The sequence below is a fragment of the Gloeophyllum trabeum genome (genome assembly GCF_000344685.1).
Source record: "Gloeophyllum trabeum ATCC 11539 unplaced genomic scaffold GLOTRscaffold_00003, whole genome shotgun sequence".
In the NCBI taxonomy this organism is placed as follows: domain Eukaryota; kingdom Fungi; phylum Basidiomycota; class Agaricomycetes; order Gloeophyllales; family Gloeophyllaceae; genus Gloeophyllum; species Gloeophyllum trabeum.
In genome coordinates, this window is record NW_006920412.1 from 2,943,020 (window position 1) to 2,960,946 (window position 17,927).

Sequence of the window (17,927 nt, forward strand, 5' to 3'; positions counted from 1 at the left end):
CAGAACACATATAAACGGGTGCTAAAATAGTTCAAGACCAATGCAAATACCTTTGGTATACTTCTGACACTCAGAGGGGCTTGTCTATAGCCATTATGCCTCTTCAGCCGGATATTCAGCCTTCGGTACTACTGATAACCATTGCATGAGTATACCATTCAGTTAGGACATTTTTACATTACTATAAAGTACACCGAGCGGTAAATCCCAAGGTAATAAGTTGTAAATGGTTGCGTGAAGGCCCGCCGACCGCTGGTGAAAGGCTTCAGCCACCGTCCGCTTAGTCAGCCTCGGGGATCTCGGCGACGACATTTGTGCCAGCCGTCCTATAGCGTTCTCCTCCTCTTGTTCGTTCTGTATCCGGTAATAAATTAAAAATAGATTTGTATTATATAACACTGCACGTGCGCCCTAGTAAAGGAGGAGCGAGAACGCTAAGGACGGATGGTTTAGGAGCCTGCGGTTGAAGCAACCTTATCCGCGGAGTACAGGCACACCAGGTGTTCACGGAATTAAGTACTGACCATATCCAAACGTGAAAGAAAACGTCAGAAACATTTGCGATTTACGACATAAAGTAGGTCGCTTGCTCCAAGGCCGACCACGTTTCATATCGTGCTTCAATAGTTCAAGAGGGACGGCGGTACCCCCGTGGCCGCGATACCCGAACCGTGCTTCGAACAGGATAAGAAGTTAGAACTCAATCTGAGCACCGCGAGAATCTGCTATCTGAGTCGTTCTCCAGACGGAAGGTTGCGACCTGTTGCACGCACAAAGGAATGCCAAGGGAAAGGAACACTGAAGATAGCGGTGGCGATGCCGCCTGATCTGCTTCTTAGCCCCTTCCTTGCAAAGGGCGTGCCTGCAACACCCCTTCAGAGAGACGGCACGAAATCTAGCAGCACAGTCAGCGAGGAACAACGAAGCCCTCCCAATGCCTTCACACAGCATGTAGAGCCGTGCACGGTCAATGCAAGATGGTATGGGAGCTGCGTAGGGTCTGGAGAACCTCATTGGTCCCGGCAGAAGCCGACGGTTTTGGTTCTGCTCTAATTATAGCAGCTCTATGGAGCCACTGCTTGCACGTCTCATTCTATAACAGTATCTATACTAGTATGTATTGGAAATTATGTAGGGGTGTCACAAGCATTCGCATTTCATAAGAAAGGCAAACGGACCAGCATACTTTAGTGCAGTCCGCCTTCATACACCTTCTTCCAGCTATCTCTCGCAGCCCATGCATTCCAGTAATCGACCACCTCATCCGGGACATCCTCTCCGAGCTCCTTCTCCAATACTTTCAGCCCGTCCTTTCCTGGCTTTCCCCCAGCGACGAACGCAATCCGCGCCAACCACGCAGCCAGGTGGAAATCGTCCTCGCCCGGGCGCTCGCCTCCCAGGAACGGCTTCTCTTTTGTAGTAGACTCGAGAGTCGCGGGCAGGATTTGGGTGATAAAGGCGCGGAGGGAGTCCCAATGTTTCTGGGACTGGGAGAAGAAGTTGGACTTGACGTCGGCGGGCGCCTCGCCTTTGTAGATAGATAGGAGGCCGCCGTTGCCAACAATCTTCGCGTCATAGAAGGACTTGAATTCGACGCCTTCGGGGGTGGAGGCGTTCCTATTTAAGGCGCTCTGACCTGATAGAAAGAAGATTTCATTCACTGGCGTGTAGTAAATACGAACGGGGACGTACGATTCTGCAAGAACGCGAGGGGGAACCCAGAAGCTTTGGCCGCAAGTTCCTTGTCATCCCTCTATAGACAATTATTGCAAACCCGAAAGCGAGGGCGAGAGTACTCACTGCGAGCAGGAAAGCAAAGTTGGGATCAAACTGGTCGTCGTGGATCTTCGCAATGAAGGATGGGGTTCCAGGAGCGACTTTGACAGAAGCGTTCTCGACCAGGTAGCGCGTCACAGTTTCCGTGCTGGTGTAGACATTCCCGTCCGCTGTGCGTAGAGTCGGGAGCGTTCCACGCGGGTTCTACGATATCGTGAGTTTATCGAGGGTAGCGTAGATCTTTGAACCGAATGTACGTACGAGTTTCAAGAAAGATGGCTTGAAATTTTCGCCCTCGCCGAGGTTGACTACTTCCCTGACAACTTGATCACCGGTGTAGCCCAGCTCAACTAGGGCGAGCTCCGGCACGGCGGCCCATACAGACGCTCCAAAGGTGTACAATGTTGCCTGCGCACAGGGATGGGATCAGCTGAAATGGTAGTGGTGCACTGCAGAGACTGCACCTTGGACATTTCTCAATTGTCTATTTCGGGTCAGGTAATATGCGGTTCTGTGGAGGGGAATCTGTATACTGTAAGCTCTGCGCGCGTTGCAAACCCCTTTATATTGAACCGCCAAGCTCAAATTTCTGGTGGGTGACTGTCCGACCGTCAAACCGCCCCCGGATGAGCACCTGTTGAGCGTATCATGCTCTGATCCCGTTAGCGTCCAATCACATGGGGGATTCGGTCAGAAACGGTGTTCCTGGTTATCGCAGCGGTCGTGCTCTCGGGCGTCTCGATCAACTTTGCCAGCGCAGACAGCTTACTCAGAGCTTCGTAGCCTAGCCACTTGGGTATACCGCAATATGTCCAACGCAATCCTCGCGCAATGCACTAAAGACAAGCGGTCTCATAAGCCGCTTACCCAGCCCGGATAGGGCACGCGTCGGCTCGCGACACGCACGTCACGTGAGCACTTTGGCTGACGAGAAGCGAGCGCGCCATCGCCATCGGATCGGATTCCTGCGCAAGACGCGGGAGTATACGTAGTGCAGAAGCTATCGTGTCAGCCACCTGCCAGAGGCCATATTAAGGCCGCGATAATCAACCTGGCGTCCCTCACTGCTTTCCCTCTGGCTATACCCAGAATAATTACTACGCGACCCTCCCTTAGACTTCAGCAGGTAAGGCTTGCTTGTATGGTGTGTAAGGAGAATGAATGTAATGACATTAGGGGACAAGATTACACGCGCGTTTGGTAGCTCTAGTGTTGCAAGGATGCCCCCTGTAACGAAACCTGGTCAGGAGAGATACGACTACATCTGTATCGGTGGAGGGAGTGGTGGGATTGCCTCGTCTGTGAGTACTCTGCGCGCGGAGGATCTTTGCCTTACTCAGCGTACCTGTTCGTAGCGCCGAGCCGCACAATATGGCAAGAAGGTCGCGCTGATAGAGGAGACAGAGCGCTTGGGTGGTACTTGTGTTAACGTCGGTAAGTCGACGCTATGAAGCCAGGTATGGGCGTATGACTGACCGAATTGCACTGCAACAGGATGTGTGCCAAAAAAGGTCAGATTTATGTGCACGCTAAGTCAGCCTCAGCCTCATATCCATACCACTAGATTATGTGGCATGCAGCCGACATCGCTGAGAAAATCAGACACGCAAAGAACTACCAGTTTCAAGGCCCGGGTATCGGCTCCCCCCAGTTCGACTGGGCCTCCTTCAAACCGCAGCGTGACGCATACATCCGCAGATTAAACGGCATCTACGACAAGAACCTAGGCAACGACGGCGTTGAGCACCACCACGGGCGCGCGCGCCTGCTCGCGGCGGACAAGGTCGAGGTTACCCGGCCAGACGGGAGCAAGTACACGCTGGAGGCTGACAACATAACCATCGCCGTCGGCGGGCGGCCGACGATCCCCTCGGACGACAAAATCCCCGGTGCGTCGCTCGGTACGGACTCAGATGGGTTCTTCGACCTGCCCGAGCAGCCGAAGCGCGTCGCGGTCGTCGGTGCGGGTTACATTGCTGTCGAGCTTGCGGGCGTTTTCCACACCCTCGGCAGCGAGACGCACGTGTTTATCCGACACGACCACGTCCTCCGCACGTTCGACCCGATGATCCAGGAGACCCTCACGAACTGGATGGAGCACACCGGCGTGAATATCCACAAGAACAGCAATATCACGCGCGTGGACGGGCAGAAGGGCTCCCCGCTGACGCTGCACACGGACAAGGGCGAGAAGGTCGAGGTCGACTACCTCCTGTGGGCTATCGGACGGCACGCGAACACGGAGAACCTCGGCCTGGAGGAGCTGGGCATCGAGATGGACAAGCAGGGCAATGTTATTGTGGACAAGTACCAGAATACGAAGGTGAAGGGTGTCTATGCTATCGGCGATGTTGCTGGCAAGGCGCTCTTGACCCCCGTGGCTATTGCGGCTGGTCGTCGGTTGTCGAACCGACTCTTTGGGCCTCCAGAGTACAAGGATCAGTTCTTGGACTACTCGAATATCCCCACCGTCGTCTTCTCGTAAGTCTCTTACTCTTTCGTCTGGGAACATACCATTAACGCGCACCAGTCATCCGCCAATTGGTACTGTTGGTCTGACGGAGCCTGAAGCTCGAGAGAAATACGGCGACGCGGTCAAAATCTGTAAGCACCCATCTTCTTCCACTGAGATATGCTGTAATGGAGCGATGCTTCTGCAGACAAGTCCTCCTTCCGAGCGCTCTACTTTTCAATGGTCGACGAGGACCACAAGGAGCCCACAGTCTACAAGCTGATCGTCCAAGGCCCCGAGGAGCGCGTTGTCGGGATTCACATCATTGGCATGGGCAGCGACGAGGTGATGCAGGGCTTCGGCGTTGCTGTCAAGATGGGAGGTGCGTTGCAGGCTGCATAAACACTACTAGACGGGACGTTTGCTGACCCAAGGTTGTCCGTAGCGCGCAAAAAGGACTTGGATGATACTGTTGCGATTCATCCCACTTCTGCCGAAGGTAGTCGCTATCGTTGTCTCGATTGACTCTTGCTGACGCATCGGTTAACAGAACTGGTTACTCTTCGCTGATGGAGGGATGGTGGGTTTGTCTGCTGGCTAGAGAATGGAACGAAGGTTCTACTTTGTAGTTTTGTATCGATACTTTTACTGTATGTCGGAATGGTAGACTTTCGTCTATGAGTATTTTTGTCAATGGACTTGAGCCGCCTGGAAAGACGCTTGCCACGAATTTCAGCTACAATTGTCGAAAGGAACTGTGGCGGTGACGCGACGACAACGTCACGCGCGTACGCGATCGCCCTTGCTTCTCAGCCACACACTACTTTGACACTACTAGTACTGCTTGCATTGTGGCCCTTGCTTCCGCGAAATCCCGACGCTTTTGCTAACCGCTGGAACGAGGCTCCTGCGGAACTTTGAACTATGGCAGACTGGACGTGCAGCGCCAACGAGGCTCTTACTTTATCCTTGGGTCAGTCCTGGTTCTCGAGATCCTATGCGCGTTTCAGGCCGTCTGACGCGTCTCTTCGCGGCGTGTCGGATATGGGCATGTATTATTGATGGGATGGAACGTATGCAACTGTACAGTGCGCGCCGAGAAGGATAAGGAAGCTTTAGCGGAGGACGAGTCGTATGAGGGATTCCATCCGGTGTTTACCTACCCCGTGAGTCTGTTCTTCCATTTCGCCGATACAAGCCACTGTGATTGGGCATGCATCTCACCTGACATTTTCTGTACGCAGATCTTTGGTGAAGAGGAGACGATATATGGGTATAAAGACCTCGTGATAAATGTGTGTGCCCTTCCTCGCGCCCCATTGGTTTGGGCTCACGAACCGGACTGCATGTAGTTGAGGTTTGCGTCGGGGTCTCTCGCGCAGTATCTGTCCGTGAGATGGTCGGAGAAATTGGAGTCTTCCTCCACGGTCGATGATGTCGAGGGTACCCTGGCTAAATTCATACCAGAAGGTACGGGAGAACAAACCGTCGTGTGGCTGACGCTGAGCATTCTCTCGTGACATTCCATCCCCGTCAGACTATTACAAGCAGGAAGATACTTTCGCGAGTCGGGTGGAACTTGAGGCCACTTCCTTTGAGCCACTCGGCGAGAAGATATATTCGTACAAGCGACGGTCTCCCGCGGCTTTAGGGAAGCGCAAGGCAGTCATCCCACAGGATGCTCTTGACCCTGAGGACCCCGATACCGTTATCTACGAGGTGTACCACGTAAGTCCACTCTCGCATGATACTCAGATCACTCATAATGAAATGCATGGCATGGATTGTTTAACTCACAGGCGACATGGAACACTCTGGGCTTCCGAGAATATCACCGAAGAATGCAATTATTTATTCTGCTATATATCGAAGGTGGCTCTTATATCAACGAGGAAGAGGACTCATGGGAATTCGTCGTGTTGTGAGTCACATTGTCTGTTCAGTTGGCAAGCTGACATGCTAGACTTCGTCACAGGTTCGAGAGACGGAAGCGAAAAGATGCGCCGAGCACCCCTACCTATCATTTTGTGGGATACTCGTCCCTATACCCGTTCTACTGTTATCCAGAAAGAGTCAGAATGCGACTCAGGTGAGTGAAACCTCTTCTATCAATGCCGAACCGTGGTTAATATTATATCCAGCCAATTTGTCATCGTGCCTCCATATCAACGGCAAGGCCACGGTTGTATGTCACCACATCTTTGTGAAGAAACACTGCTTTCGCTCACACAACTCCGCCATAGCTGAACTCTACAACTCGATCTACCAATATATAGTATCCCGGCCAGATATAGCTGAACTAACAGTAGAAGATCCCGCCGAGGCATTCGAGGATCTCCGGGACGTGAATGACCTCAAAATGCTGTTAAATCACACGCAGTTCATGGAAGAAGCATTAGGTCCGGAAGTTGCTTCTGCTGCAGGCGGTAAGGTCCCCAGGCGTAAGGGCGCCGCCAAGGGAAAGGGTAAGCTGGGCCCTCCGGCGGATAAGGGCTGGGTCGAGAGATGGAGAAGAGAGCTGAAGATGGCAGGGGTAGGGCGTTCTTTCGCGTTGCAGCTGGATAAAGGCAATCGCTCACTTCTGCGGGTTTAGCGCCAATTCTCTCGGCTCGTCGAGATGCTTATACTTCTCTATATGGACCCCGCTGATGCTGTCGCTGCTCGAGCATATCGGCTACAAGTCAAGGAGCGGATATACCGCTTTAATTTCGTAAGACTACTTATTCGAGACTGTAGCTCACCCCTAAATCATGTCCATAGGAGGTACTGGCGCAGATGGAGAAGCCAGAAAGGCAGGAGAAATTGGAAGAGACATTCCATAGTGTAAAAGAGGATTATCTGCGAATTTTATCGAGTGTCCGGTAGGGCGAAGAGTAAACATCATATGCTGGATGTCCAAAGCCCACCGGTCTCAACGTCTTGATTTTCTCTGACACCAATAGCCAGCCATCTTATAGTTGTGGGCTCCTCCAACAACTGAAACTGGTTTAAGAGAATACAGGAGTAGTGGCGGAACCATTACAAGAATGTCACGGTTCAATCTTCAGGTTCTAGCAGTCCTTCAAGTGCCCAGATTCGCATGCTCTCCTCCCACGTCCTTTTCGTCTGGACCACTCTCCGTGATATAGTAGGGTCAGGAATGCTGAACAAGACTTCACGGCTCCATAACTTCATGGACAGGCCGTCCTGGGATGGCAGAGCGAAGAAGATCACAGACTGGTGTGCTGGGTCACTTCACCATTTATATGAACAAATTGTGCTGGGGCAGGATAGAAGAGTGAAACGCACTATTCGGTGACCTCACGGGCAAGTAAAGGGTGACGAGAGTTGACCCAAACGGCTCGTGGAAGCCAACAGAGGCGGGAATACACGGCACTATTCATGTAGGGATACTTGATGTTAAATACCACGGCGCCCTTATCAGCTGTCTCAAGGAATTTTTCAACCTGCCAGCTTTATCTCAGTCTGTTTTAAATTTCCAATCACCACTACAGAGTGGAAATCCTACCGCATATTGGTTCACATCGTTGTAGTCCAGGTTGTCTGCAAAAATCTTGGCCCTTCTGCTGTCAGGGTCCCGTCCATCGAGAGACAGGAAGTTAATTCGCGTCGTTGCTGGGGCATGTCTTCCGTAAACCATAGGCTCAAGTTCTTGGATCCGAGGCGTAATGTCGTCCATGTCCGGAAGGTTGGAATTGTTTCGTAGCACCTTGCATATCGGCTTGTGTTCCTTCCAGTGGGCCACCTACCAAGAGTAAAATGACCATGTATGTATTCACTGGATCTACAGTCCCACCTGACACGGTTTAGAACAGCTTATTGCAGCTCTATATAAACACAACTCTGGAGAATCGGGATATGTCACTGACTAGGAAACTTTCTTGCAAGCTCCGCACTTCATGAATTTGATATCTCCATCGGTGTCACGCCTTGTACATTGCTGGTTTTGGCAGTTCAGTGAATGGGTAGCTGAAGGCATGCTGATGTCGGAAAGCAAGGTCAAAGTAAGGTGGTCGCACTTATCAGAGTCCCAACCTGTCCCAACCTGTTCCCTGATTTGCGGGAATTACTTCCCCGTTTTATCAAGTGGCTGTCCATAGTCTCTCCGGAAGACGGTGACCAGCACAGCTCTAGACATAGATGTGGCAACACCGCACCCGCCTGTGAAGTTCACACTGGCATTCATCATCCCATCACCGACACGTACTTGCATACTGCAGGGCATATCGTCCTCAAATTCGATGGGAAGCAAAGGGGAAGTGTCTGTAACTACTACGAATCTCGTTAAGCGCTGTTGTGCACGAAACGACTTCGAGCGCAGTCCTGTACTGGGACCAGGTGACAGGATCGGCGAAGGGGACACCAGCATTATCTTACATTTCCTTCCTCGCGAGCTAGCGGATATCGCCTTCGAACAACTGAAAAATGAAGTCAAGTGGAATACAATGTACCATCGAGGTAAGGAAGCAGGTGATGCAGAGGAACGATAATGAACTGCTGTGCGTGCAGGCGGCGAAGTCCCTCGACTTGTGGCGGTCCAGGGGCAGGTGAATGATGATGGAAGGTAAGAAGGACACAGATCAATCAACCGATTTTGCTAACCGGCCCTGCACGTTGGTGCTTCAGCTTCCCGTTATACAGACACCCAGCCGATGAATCTCCTCCCATTCGTCCCTTTTCGCCTACGGTATCTTTGATCAGGGAGCATGTCGAGAAAGTGCTCAATCATCCCGTCAACCATGTCCTGATTCAGTTATACCGTGGAGGTGCCGACTACATCTCTGAGCACTCGGACAAGACCGTTGATGTGGTCAGAGGATCAAAAATAGTGAACGTCAGTCTGGGGGCGCAGCGTATAATGGTCCTTCAGACAAAGAAGGAATCCGCTCGACCCGACAGTAGTGCGGGGGATGCCAGGTCCTCTCGACTGACCCAACGCATTCCGCTTCCGCACAACTCCATGTTTGTGATGGGACTCGACACTAATAGGAAGTGGATGCATGGCATACGCCCCGACAAACGCCCGGCCTCCGTGAAATCGGAGGACGAGAGATTCGCCAACGGGGAGCGTATTAGTCTGACATTCCGCCGCATTGGCACTTTCTTGACCGCAGATGAATCATTCATCTATGGTCAAGGTGCTAAGGGGAAGACAAGAGAACAACAGCGTCCTGTGGTGAATGGGACTGAGGAGGCGGCAAAGCTTATCGAAGCCTTCGGTGCTGAGAACCATGATAGCAAGTTCGACTGGGACAAGGGCTACGGGGAGGGTTTTGATGTGTTACACTCTACGAGCAGAGGAACCGAGTGAATACCGCTGGCGACCCGGACGGGAGACTATTTTCTCAGTACCTATCAATGAACGTGGATATATCCCCAACCTCGGGGGACTGGAAAAATCGGAAGTCCGACTGCTGATTCTACGAGTGAGCCTCGGGGTTGAGACTCGCGAGTTTGCCTTTCTTTCCATGCCGACGCCGATCCGTGGGCGATCCCGATGTCAGCGGGACGGTGGTCTATTTTCTGCTCCCGCCTGGTACTAATGCACGTAGCGCGGGGCTAAAAATACTTGGATATCTAAACGGTGATGTCTGCCGCAGATAATATCAATACGAGATGTTCTCTGCCGCTCATCCTTGATGCAGTTATCCCCAGGCATGTCGGATTTGTGAGTGTCCGAAAGCACAGCCTACATGAGCCTGAAGCAGCAGCGAGCTGCATGCAAACACGAGGATAACAGCATTAGCGCTTTCTCTTATGAGGCTCGTTAGAGTCTCCTAGCCCCGACCTTCGACGCCTCCGATCTAGTGGTTGAAGGAGCACATACCTAGAAAGATGCCCCATTAATCAAGGATTCTGACTGCGTCATCATCAGGTACGCCAGATCAAGCAGTCGTATCTCGAAGCGCGCGTTAGCAACAGTCCTCGGTCTCCGTCAAAGTCCGTCGGGCAAGGCGGTACCTCTCGCGGGAGTGACTGTGCTAGATTCGCCGAACCCGCGGAAAGCTGCCTGCGTGAGCCTTGCCGTGCCTCTCGCAGTAGAATAAAAGACCACGTACATAGCACGACTTCAGACAAGCAAACCATGCTCGTTTATAATGCCGTCTTCCTGCTCACCATAATACTCAGCATCGCGATTGTAAATCGTAGAGTCCGCTTATCGAGGAGGCGCCTACCTCCAGGTCCAATAGGGCACATCCTATTCGGAGTCCAATCTCGTGATATTGGAGACCAGCCTTGGAAAACATACACTACGTGGTCCAAACGATACGGTGAGATCCCTGATCGCAAAATGTCCTTGCATAAGTTCATGACAACACAAAGGACCTTTGACTTACTTTCGAATGGCTCGACGCCAGTTTCTCGTACTCTCTTCGGTGCAGGCAGTGACAGACCTGTTAGAGAAAAGGGCCTCAATATACTCCGATCGACCGCGAAAATACGTGTGGGATGAGATAGTTGGTCGGAAGCACTCCGTGTTCAATATTTCCAGCCGCAGCGAGCGATTCCGCAAATATCGATGGATGATGGGTTCGGGCTTGAACTCGAAGGCAATACAAGAGTATACCCAGTTCTTCGAGCGGGAGAACCAAGTTATGCTTCAGGCTTTACACAAAGACCCAGGCAATTTCGCAAAGCTTTTGCGTAGGTGAGCATCATTCTCTGGACGAAAACGAACGAATGGAGGTCAACCTGTGTATACTGTAGGAATGCAGGTGCCACTATAATGCAAATAACTTATGGATATCACGTCACCACGGATGACGATCCATTCATTGAGATAGTGGAGACAAACAATGCCCTCAGTGCGAAAGCCATGGCACCCGGGAGGTACCTCGTCGACTCGTTTCCTTTCCGTGCGTAGTTTGGGACCTTGATATTTCACAAAGCGACCTGACTCTTGCCGCTGCAGTTCGCTTTATCCCATCTTGGTTCCCGGGGGCGCACTTCCACGCGGAGCTGAAGGAATTTCAGCGGTACCTAAACAGAGAAAACGAGATACCCTACCGGTGGGTACGGGAGCAGATGGTCAGTGTTCGACAGGCTATAACTAAGGGCTAGGTTTGCGAGTCAACTGAACCCATCATCCAGGCCAAAGGCGCACACGATGAATCCTTCGTCTCCCGGCTAGTACTGCCGCCCGGTGGTCAGACATTAAGTTGGGAGGAAGAAGACTGCATCAAGTGGACCGCAGCGGGTCTATACAGTGGGGGCGCCGACACGGTCCGTATAATCAGCGTACTCGAGCTTCAGCCCCCACTGATGAGGGCTACTTACAGACTGTGTCCGCCATGCTCACGTTCTTCATGGCAATGGTGTTGTATCCCAACATACAAAGGCGAGCGCAGGATGAGCTGGCTTCTCTCCTCAGCAAAGGCCAGGAAGAAGACTGCATATGCAGACTGTCCAGGACGAAGGATCGCGGGAAACTGCCGTATGTCGAGGCATTAATCAAAGAGGTGTTAAGGTGGGGAAGTGTTGCACCTGTCGGTGAGTGACAAAGGTTGACAGAGCACACAATTCGATTATGAGACTGGCCATGAGCTCTTCCACATTCGTTGGTACAAGATGACGAGTATATGGGCTACCGTATTCCCAAGGGCACTACCGTAATTGCTAATATATGGTGAGGTCGATTCAGTCATGGAAGTGATGACTCACTATATCCGGTGGTTAGGGCGTTGATGCAAGACCCGTACACGTATCCTAACCCGGAGGCGTTCAATCCCGAAAGATTTCTATCTGCGAACCAGCCTGACCCCAGGTCGTTCGTCTTCGGCTTCGGACGAAGGATGTGTCCAGGTAGGCAGGTCCCCTCTGTTCAGACACGGACCCTTATCTGATTTGTATAAATACATGCAGGTCAGCAATTTGCAGAGTTGTCCCTTTTCCTGCAGATCACGTCCATCCTCGCAACGTACAACATCTTCCCTTATCTGGATTGGGATGGAAAGGAAATTCTTCCAGTCAGAGAATATGTGAATGGAATTGTCACGTACGTCCCGCCTCTCCAAGACTCTCTGGTGTAGTTCTGTGTTGACAATCGTTCAGGCATCCCGTGGCATTCAAGTGCAAAATCGTACCAAGATCGGAGGCTACTTTGAGCACCCTCTGCGACACGCAGTACTGACGATGGGCACATGTGGAGGCGGCGCTATACCGAATAACATGCTATCCTACCATCGTAATGATCGCACCGTCACAGTCAGTGGTCATAGATTCAGGTCCAGTGTAACCTTATCTACTGCCATACCCGCTCATTATTTATTGAACTCATGTAGCCATACACACGCTTTATTAGTACACCCTGTAAAATTAATCAGGATCCTTCGCTACTGTCATACTGTAAGTGTCGTAACTCACCAGCCATCCCCAGGAAGCACTAGCCCTACCTAAGACACTCAGAACTCATCTCTCTTCCTTCTGGTTGTCGGAGCGGCTAGGACCTGGACCGCTCTTACACCATCGCTCGTCTGAAGACTCTGCACTATTTCATTGCCCCATGTAGCCCATTGCTCCCTTGGCACTCCGATTAGATGGACATCCTGCAGTTCCCCAACATTTCCCAAGTGATTCAGTGCGACGGGGGTTTCCGCGTTGATATTCAGAAATTTTGGAAGTAGAGATGGAGGTATCGAGGGGGAGAGGGTTACAGTGAGATATGTCGTCGTTTCATGGTCTAGCACCTGCTGGATCGGCATCGTATGTTTGGCAGGGTGATAAAGCTTCAGAAACACGCGGCAATCGAGAACGTCGAGCTGCACTGACGGCGTCTATAAGATTGGAAGCGAAATGAAAGCTATTTACGGACGATGGAAGAGACCTTGGGAGGCGTACTGTTTTCGGTATTTACGTCGAGCTCCAGGCGCTTGGGCGCATCCCCTCGTTGTATACTTGTCGCCGCGAATTACTTACAAGAATGGATCCAGAGGGCCTCTACATTGGAGCGGACGCGGAGTTATATGTTTGGTCGTCAGCGGATATGCGCTCTAAACGCGACCATCGTCGCAATCGCCAGAGCGACACGCCAAGGTATAGCAAGCCCAGCATCAGTTGCGGTAGCAGTTACGCTCTTTGTTCGAGTCCAGCTTGACAGACGTCGACCAAGCGGATTGATATGGCGGCGTCCTCGGGAGCTACAACGCCTTTGACGGGCCAGGTCGGCGGCCACCCTGGTGTGCTAACAGTGGCGGACGATAGTCTCATAATCAAGCCCACACTCCCGGACGAACTCCACTTTTACCAGAGCGTCCTGCCCTCACCAGAGTTCGACACGTTGCGAGACTGGATACCTAGGTTCGTTGGAACACTGACGCGTGCTGGAGAGACCACGGAGACGGGGGAGGTCGTCTTGAAGGATGATGCACCGTCCAACGAGAAAGAGGTGCGTCCCTAATCATCGGTAAATCGAACGCGCGGCAACACGAACATCTTTGCAGTTCCTTGTCCTGGAAAATGTGACCGCGAATTTTACGAAGCCTAACATCGTCGATCTGAAACTGGGCACAGTGCTGTATGACGATTCAGCCTCCCCCGAGAAGAAGGAGCGGATGATAAAGACTGCTGCATCAACCACTTCACTTACCACCGGCTTGAGAGTCACTGGCTTCCAGGTTAGTGGCATGTATTCTGTATTCGCAATCCGATGTGCAAACACTGTTTTGTGCAGCACTAACTAACTATTCATCGGCAGGTCTTTGACAACGCTACCTTCACAACGATTACGACGCCCAAGGAGTATGGTAAATCCATTAAACCAGACGACTTACCAGAAGCGTTCAGAAGGATATTCCCTGTCACGTCCATACCCCTCCCAACTCAAGAATCAAATTCTGCGGTGGACTCGGCCTCTCCGAGTAATACACTGCAAGTCCCCTCTTCAGACGCCACCCCAGATCCCGGACTGCCCGCGCCCACCCTTCTACGCATTCTGCTGTCACTGAAGACAGACATCGAAGCGATCCGGGACGCCGTGAAATCGATAGAAATGCGGATGGTGGCTGCAAGCCTTCTCATCGTCTACGAGGGCCAGGCCCAAATTGCCCAGTCGATATGGCAAGCGCACGGCGGTGAGCCGGGTGAAGGGGAAACTGACAGAGTGGCCCGGATACTGCAAGCGGAGGGTGACGAAGAGATCTCGTCCGAATACGACTCAGGTTCCGATACCTCGGACGAAGAAATCGAGGTGGATGCGGATGCATCGTTCGAGACGACTACGTCCACAGCGACGGACAATACTGGGGAGGGCAACATTTCTTACTCCTCCGTGTCCAGTTTGTCAAGTCTGTCTTCACTTTCCTCTTTGTCCTCGGACGCCCCCACGGCTCCATACGTCGTGCGTCTGATCGACTTCGCGCACACCAAGCTTACGCCTGGAATGGGGCCCGATGACGGCGTTCTGCTGGGGTTAGGGACTGTCCTGAAGCTATTAGAAGGAAGAATTGAAGAAGTGAGAAGGCTGGTACCCGAAGGAACTGCTTAAGATTATTTACTAGATGACGTACTCAGGCTGTAAGTAATGTGATTTTGGTCCTGCTGCTGATCAGTGTCAGAAGCAACCGCACAGCCCAAGTGTAAGAGATTGGTGACACTTCCGCCACTGCTGAGGTAACCCTGCTCTACTTACGCCAGCCACTCAGCCTGAGAGCGGATGCTAGAAGACAATGTGGCTGTGCAAGAAGCTTCACATCAAGCATTCAACGCCAACTACAGTCGGCACCAATCGGCTTCCTCCAGACGTCATGCTAGTGGCGTAGCATGCCCTATGACTCAAATGAATACCAATTTGAGGTCATAAGGTTGTTGGAAGACGTACCCAGAATGATCTGGTACTCGATCAGTGCTGTAGAGCCTCTCGGCGCAAGTGCCCCGCAGACCGTGCTACACCGTTCCGGAATTTTCCATAGCGCTCGAGACCACCGTACCTCAAGGTATATAAGGTGCCCTGCATAGGCCGAACTCGTCAGCAGAAAATCAACGAACACTACAAACAACCTCCTACGACTTAACGCGCTATGTCTCTTACCAACTTCTACGAGCCCTTCTTCTCCCTGTCCGACTTTGACCGCCTCTTCGATGAGGCGTTCTCTGCTCGGGCTGGGACGGGTGCGGGCAACCAGCAGGTTGCGCGCCAGAATGGCGGTGCATCTCGTTCTCTGAGACCTAGGTAGGTATTCAATTGCTCTACAAGCTTCGAACAAGATATCAACCACTTGTCTGCCAGGATGGATGTTCACGAGGACGCCGAGAAGAACCTTGTTACGGCTACCTTCGAACTTCCGGGTCTCCGCAAGGAAGACGTGAACATCGATGTTCACAACAACCAGCTCACGGTGTCTGGCGAGACCAAGCAGGACGCCAGCCGCGAAGAGAACGGGTATGCCGTCCGCGAGAGGCGCTACGGCAAGTTCTCGAGGACGATTCCTCTCCCGCAAGGTGTAAAGGTTAGTACATCGTTTCTTCGTAGTCTTTGAGCAGGTGACTGATATGCTGGTTGGTAGCCTGAGGAGATCAAGGCCGGGCTTGAAAACGGTATCCTGACTGTCACCTTCCCCAAGACTAGTGCCGAGGCAGCTCCCAAGAAGATCACCATCTCATAAGCCCGACAATCTACTACCCGCTTCATTACACATTCATCGAGGGATTTGGAGGATATTGCATTGCACCTTGCTTTCGTTACGCCATCCGTTGCATAATCACTTGCATTCCATTCATGTAGCAAATATCATTTGTATCTGTAGTCAATACTCGCACAATATCACTCCATTTCTGACGTCGTGCATGATGTGATACTTCCGGTAGTTTCGCTTGACAGCAGAGCCAGCGCAGAGAATCAATGATAGAGCGCGCATATTGTCACCATTAGTTGCGCTGAGGGGTGCAATATTTGCAGGAGAGCGCGCAGCTGCGAACTTGAGCACATCTTGAGGTACTTTCTGGCCCTCAGTTGAGCTTGTGGAAGCAAGATTGCCGCCCTGATCGTCGTATACAACAGAATTCGAGACCGCATCGACCTGACGATCATATCTGTTGCCTGCGAGATCTGTGTAGCTGAAAGTGTTGTTATAAGGAGGATAATAGTAGCCGCCTGTAACGGCGGTGAATGATGGTGTGGAACCAATGCATTCGGGACATACCGGCTATTTGATGCATTTGGATGGTAGAACCTTTGATAAAGGGACCAGGAAGCAAGGTGCGAGGGTACGAGTGGTCGAACGTCGTGGATGTGAGGTGAAACATCAGCTCGGTGGGTCCTTGACGACTGACGAACACTCACAGTGGGTCGCGATGTCTATTGCCAGCGGTTGAGAAAATTCGTCTATTAGAAGCCTTACTTCTCGGAAAGGCCCATCACCCTAAGTTGTTTCCGACCCAATATCATCGGGATTTTCATTCGCGGCGTTGTGATACTAGCCTATTGATCTGTTCTGTTCGCTTTATGCTGCAGTAGCGATTACCCAGACTTTTTCATCCGCATTCCCCAAAGCATAGAGTTTTGGGTAGTTCTGAACAGCATGCTGAGGTACGGTGACGTTGAGCTGCGAATGGGATCAGGACGTGATATCTATCATGAATACAGCGAAGAATAAGCAGCCTACAGAGTAACTAGGGGGCACAGAATTGGGCCCCCGTGTTCCCAGCTGTATTTCCCTATGGGTATGTTAACATTGGACTTCTTCGCCGCCGGGTAGTCGGTAGTCGTCGCTCGACTGGTCAAACGTAGCGTGCAACTGCGCCGGGAAGAGAAACGCACGTCACCAATATACCTCGGAGACGTCAGATCTCATGCACACTGGCATGTTCACCGTCGAGCCCGCTTTCAATGGGGATACCACGTCACGTCTGTAAGGTACGTCCAGATGATGCCATCCCCGCCGACTCGCTCGGGAGTCGAGGTGCGCCAGACTTGATATAATAGTTCATTTCTCGGGGATTAGCAGAATGTCTACACTGCACTTACTTTCGACGCCTTGGAAGGTGAAGGTCACGGGACGGTCGTATTGTGTTCCGTTAGACGTGACCGTAGAATTGAGGCTTATAAGTACAGGCCCAGGTGCCTGTACCACTGCAATCGGTCGGAGGTCTGCACATGTGAACAAAGACTCGTGTTGGTGCTGTTGTGGTAGACGTACGCGTACTGGACAATCTCGGGACTACCGTAATCAGCGCAGTGATATGATTGCAGGTGACTGAGCTTAATCTCCGTAGGAATCAGCTGAAGTACGACTAACAGACAAGTTGTAGGAAAGGAAAGGAGGAGTGGAGGAGACGACGAACGTTAGAATCTCGATGGTGCATTGCTTGGCACCCGACGGAAGGGTCAAGGGTTTGGTAAATTGGAAGTCCACGATGAGCGCTGCTCTGACGAGTAAGCTTCGCAATACGTATACCGGAAGGATGGCAGATGCCCTCTCTTATGTCCATGTCAGACTCACATCTTCTCGTCATCCGTATGTACCTCGCATCTGTGTAACACGCGCGAGATAGAATGCCACCATTTGGCTCCCTCTAAGGCTCGGCAGCGTCGTTCCATCCGTGTAGCTGTAAACTTCTGATAGCGGCAAAGTCCGAATGTGACCCGTACGGCTAGTTGAGTCGAGGAGGCTGAGGTAAGAGGGGGGATTTACACGCAGGCGTATGGCCTTCATGCGGTTCCGATTGTACATGAGAAGCTGCATCCTCTCAGACGAATTTCACA

General features: G+C 51.8%; 9 protein-coding genes across 9 annotated transcripts; 6 read left to right on the forward strand and 3 right to left on the reverse strand.

The window, feature by feature from the left end:
* Nucleotides 1-1,050: 1,050 nt before the first annotated feature.
* GLOTRDRAFT_57733 (uncharacterized protein) lies at nucleotides 1,051-2,464 on the reverse strand. The gene is made up of 5 exons (XM_007864910.1): nucleotides 2,241-2,464; nucleotides 2,038-2,184; nucleotides 1,801-1,980; nucleotides 1,693-1,753; nucleotides 1,051-1,636 (listed from the first exon to the last, which is right to left on the reverse strand). The coding sequence occupies exons 1-5, from the start codon at nucleotides 2,247-2,249 to the stop codon at nucleotides 1,188-1,190; spliced, it is 846 nt and encodes a 281-aa protein (XP_007863101.1). The 5' UTR covers nucleotides 2,250-2,464; the 3' UTR covers nucleotides 1,051-1,187.
* A 243-nt stretch (nucleotides 2,465-2,707) lies between these two features.
* On the forward strand, nucleotides 2,708-4,926 carry GLOTRDRAFT_57736 (uncharacterized protein). Its single transcript, XM_007864912.1, has 9 exons — nucleotides 2,708-2,902; nucleotides 2,961-3,077; nucleotides 3,132-3,210; nucleotides 3,271-3,287; nucleotides 3,341-4,257; nucleotides 4,307-4,380; nucleotides 4,437-4,610; nucleotides 4,674-4,727; nucleotides 4,779-4,926. Exons 2-9 carry the CDS (start codon nucleotides 2,997-2,999, stop codon nucleotides 4,796-4,798), a joined length of 1,416 nt encoding a protein of 471 aa, XP_007863103.1. The 5' UTR covers nucleotides 2,708-2,902; nucleotides 2,961-2,996; the 3' UTR covers nucleotides 4,799-4,926.
* Nucleotides 4,927-5,152: 226 nt separating this feature from the next.
* GLOTRDRAFT_57738 (histone acetyltransferase type B) lies at nucleotides 5,153-7,134 on the forward strand (the record flags this gene model as incomplete). The annotated part of the gene is made up of 11 exons (XM_007864913.1): nucleotides 5,153-5,201; nucleotides 5,318-5,394; nucleotides 5,473-5,523; nucleotides 5,581-5,698; nucleotides 5,766-5,956; nucleotides 6,028-6,149; nucleotides 6,204-6,317; nucleotides 6,370-6,413; nucleotides 6,472-6,761; nucleotides 6,822-6,938; nucleotides 6,989-7,134. The coding sequence occupies 11 exons, from the start codon at nucleotides 5,153-5,155 to the stop codon at nucleotides 7,091-7,093; spliced, it is 1,278 nt and encodes a 425-aa protein (XP_007863104.1). The 3' UTR covers nucleotides 7,094-7,134.
* Nucleotides 7,135-8,127: 993 nt separating this feature from the next.
* On the forward strand, nucleotides 8,128-9,618 carry GLOTRDRAFT_114977 (uncharacterized protein; the record flags this gene model as incomplete). The annotated part of the gene is made up of 4 exons (XM_007865561.1): nucleotides 8,128-8,232; nucleotides 8,545-8,686; nucleotides 8,738-8,792; nucleotides 8,855-9,618. 4 exons carry the CDS (start codon nucleotides 8,128-8,130, stop codon nucleotides 9,537-9,539), a joined length of 987 nt encoding a protein of 328 aa, XP_007863752.1. The 3' UTR covers nucleotides 9,540-9,618.
* Nucleotides 9,619-10,313: 695 nt separating this feature from the next.
* GLOTRDRAFT_36902 (cytochrome P450) lies at nucleotides 10,314-12,258 on the forward strand (the record flags this gene model as incomplete). Its single annotated transcript, XM_007864748.1, has 9 exons — nucleotides 10,314-10,500; nucleotides 10,553-10,877; nucleotides 10,937-11,085; nucleotides 11,142-11,257; nucleotides 11,321-11,452; nucleotides 11,509-11,719; nucleotides 11,774-11,855; nucleotides 11,907-12,039; nucleotides 12,097-12,258. 9 exons carry the CDS (start codon nucleotides 10,314-10,316, stop codon nucleotides 12,256-12,258), a joined length of 1,497 nt encoding a protein of 498 aa, XP_007862939.1.
* Nucleotides 12,259-12,446: 188 nt separating this feature from the next.
* Nucleotides 12,447-13,182, reverse strand: GLOTRDRAFT_110282 (uncharacterized protein). Its single transcript, XM_007865562.1, has 3 exons — nucleotides 13,067-13,182; nucleotides 12,593-13,002; nucleotides 12,447-12,536 (listed from the first exon to the last, which is right to left on the reverse strand). Exon 2 carries the CDS (start codon nucleotides 12,928-12,930, stop codon nucleotides 12,631-12,633), a length of 300 nt encoding a protein of 99 aa, XP_007863753.1. The 5' UTR covers nucleotides 12,931-13,002; nucleotides 13,067-13,182; the 3' UTR covers nucleotides 12,447-12,536; nucleotides 12,593-12,630.
* A 164-nt stretch (nucleotides 13,183-13,346) lies between these two features.
* GLOTRDRAFT_137287 (SAICAR synthase-like protein) lies at nucleotides 13,347-14,768 on the forward strand (the record flags this gene model as incomplete). The annotated part of the gene is made up of 3 exons (XM_007865563.1): nucleotides 13,347-13,613; nucleotides 13,669-13,842; nucleotides 13,923-14,768. The coding sequence occupies 3 exons, from the start codon at nucleotides 13,347-13,349 to the stop codon at nucleotides 14,709-14,711; spliced, it is 1,230 nt and encodes a 409-aa protein (XP_007863754.1). The 3' UTR covers nucleotides 14,712-14,768.
* A 439-nt stretch (nucleotides 14,769-15,207) lies between these two features.
* Nucleotides 15,208-16,005, forward strand: GLOTRDRAFT_57749 (HSP20-like chaperone). The gene is made up of 2 exons (XM_007864921.1): nucleotides 15,208-15,672; nucleotides 15,730-16,005. Exons 1-2 carry the CDS (start codon nucleotides 15,454-15,456, stop codon nucleotides 15,826-15,828), a joined length of 318 nt encoding a protein of 105 aa, XP_007863112.1. The 5' UTR covers nucleotides 15,208-15,453; the 3' UTR covers nucleotides 15,829-16,005.
* On the reverse strand, nucleotides 15,970-17,895 carry GLOTRDRAFT_91985 (uncharacterized protein; the record flags this gene model as incomplete). The annotated part of the gene is made up of 8 exons (XM_007865564.1): nucleotides 15,970-16,316; nucleotides 16,366-16,395; nucleotides 16,506-16,584; nucleotides 16,687-16,767; nucleotides 16,836-16,938; nucleotides 17,062-17,134; nucleotides 17,190-17,294; nucleotides 17,688-17,895. 8 exons carry the CDS (start codon nucleotides 17,893-17,895, stop codon nucleotides 15,970-15,972), a joined length of 1,026 nt encoding a protein of 341 aa, XP_007863755.1.
* Nucleotides 17,896-17,927: the final 32 nt, after the last annotated feature.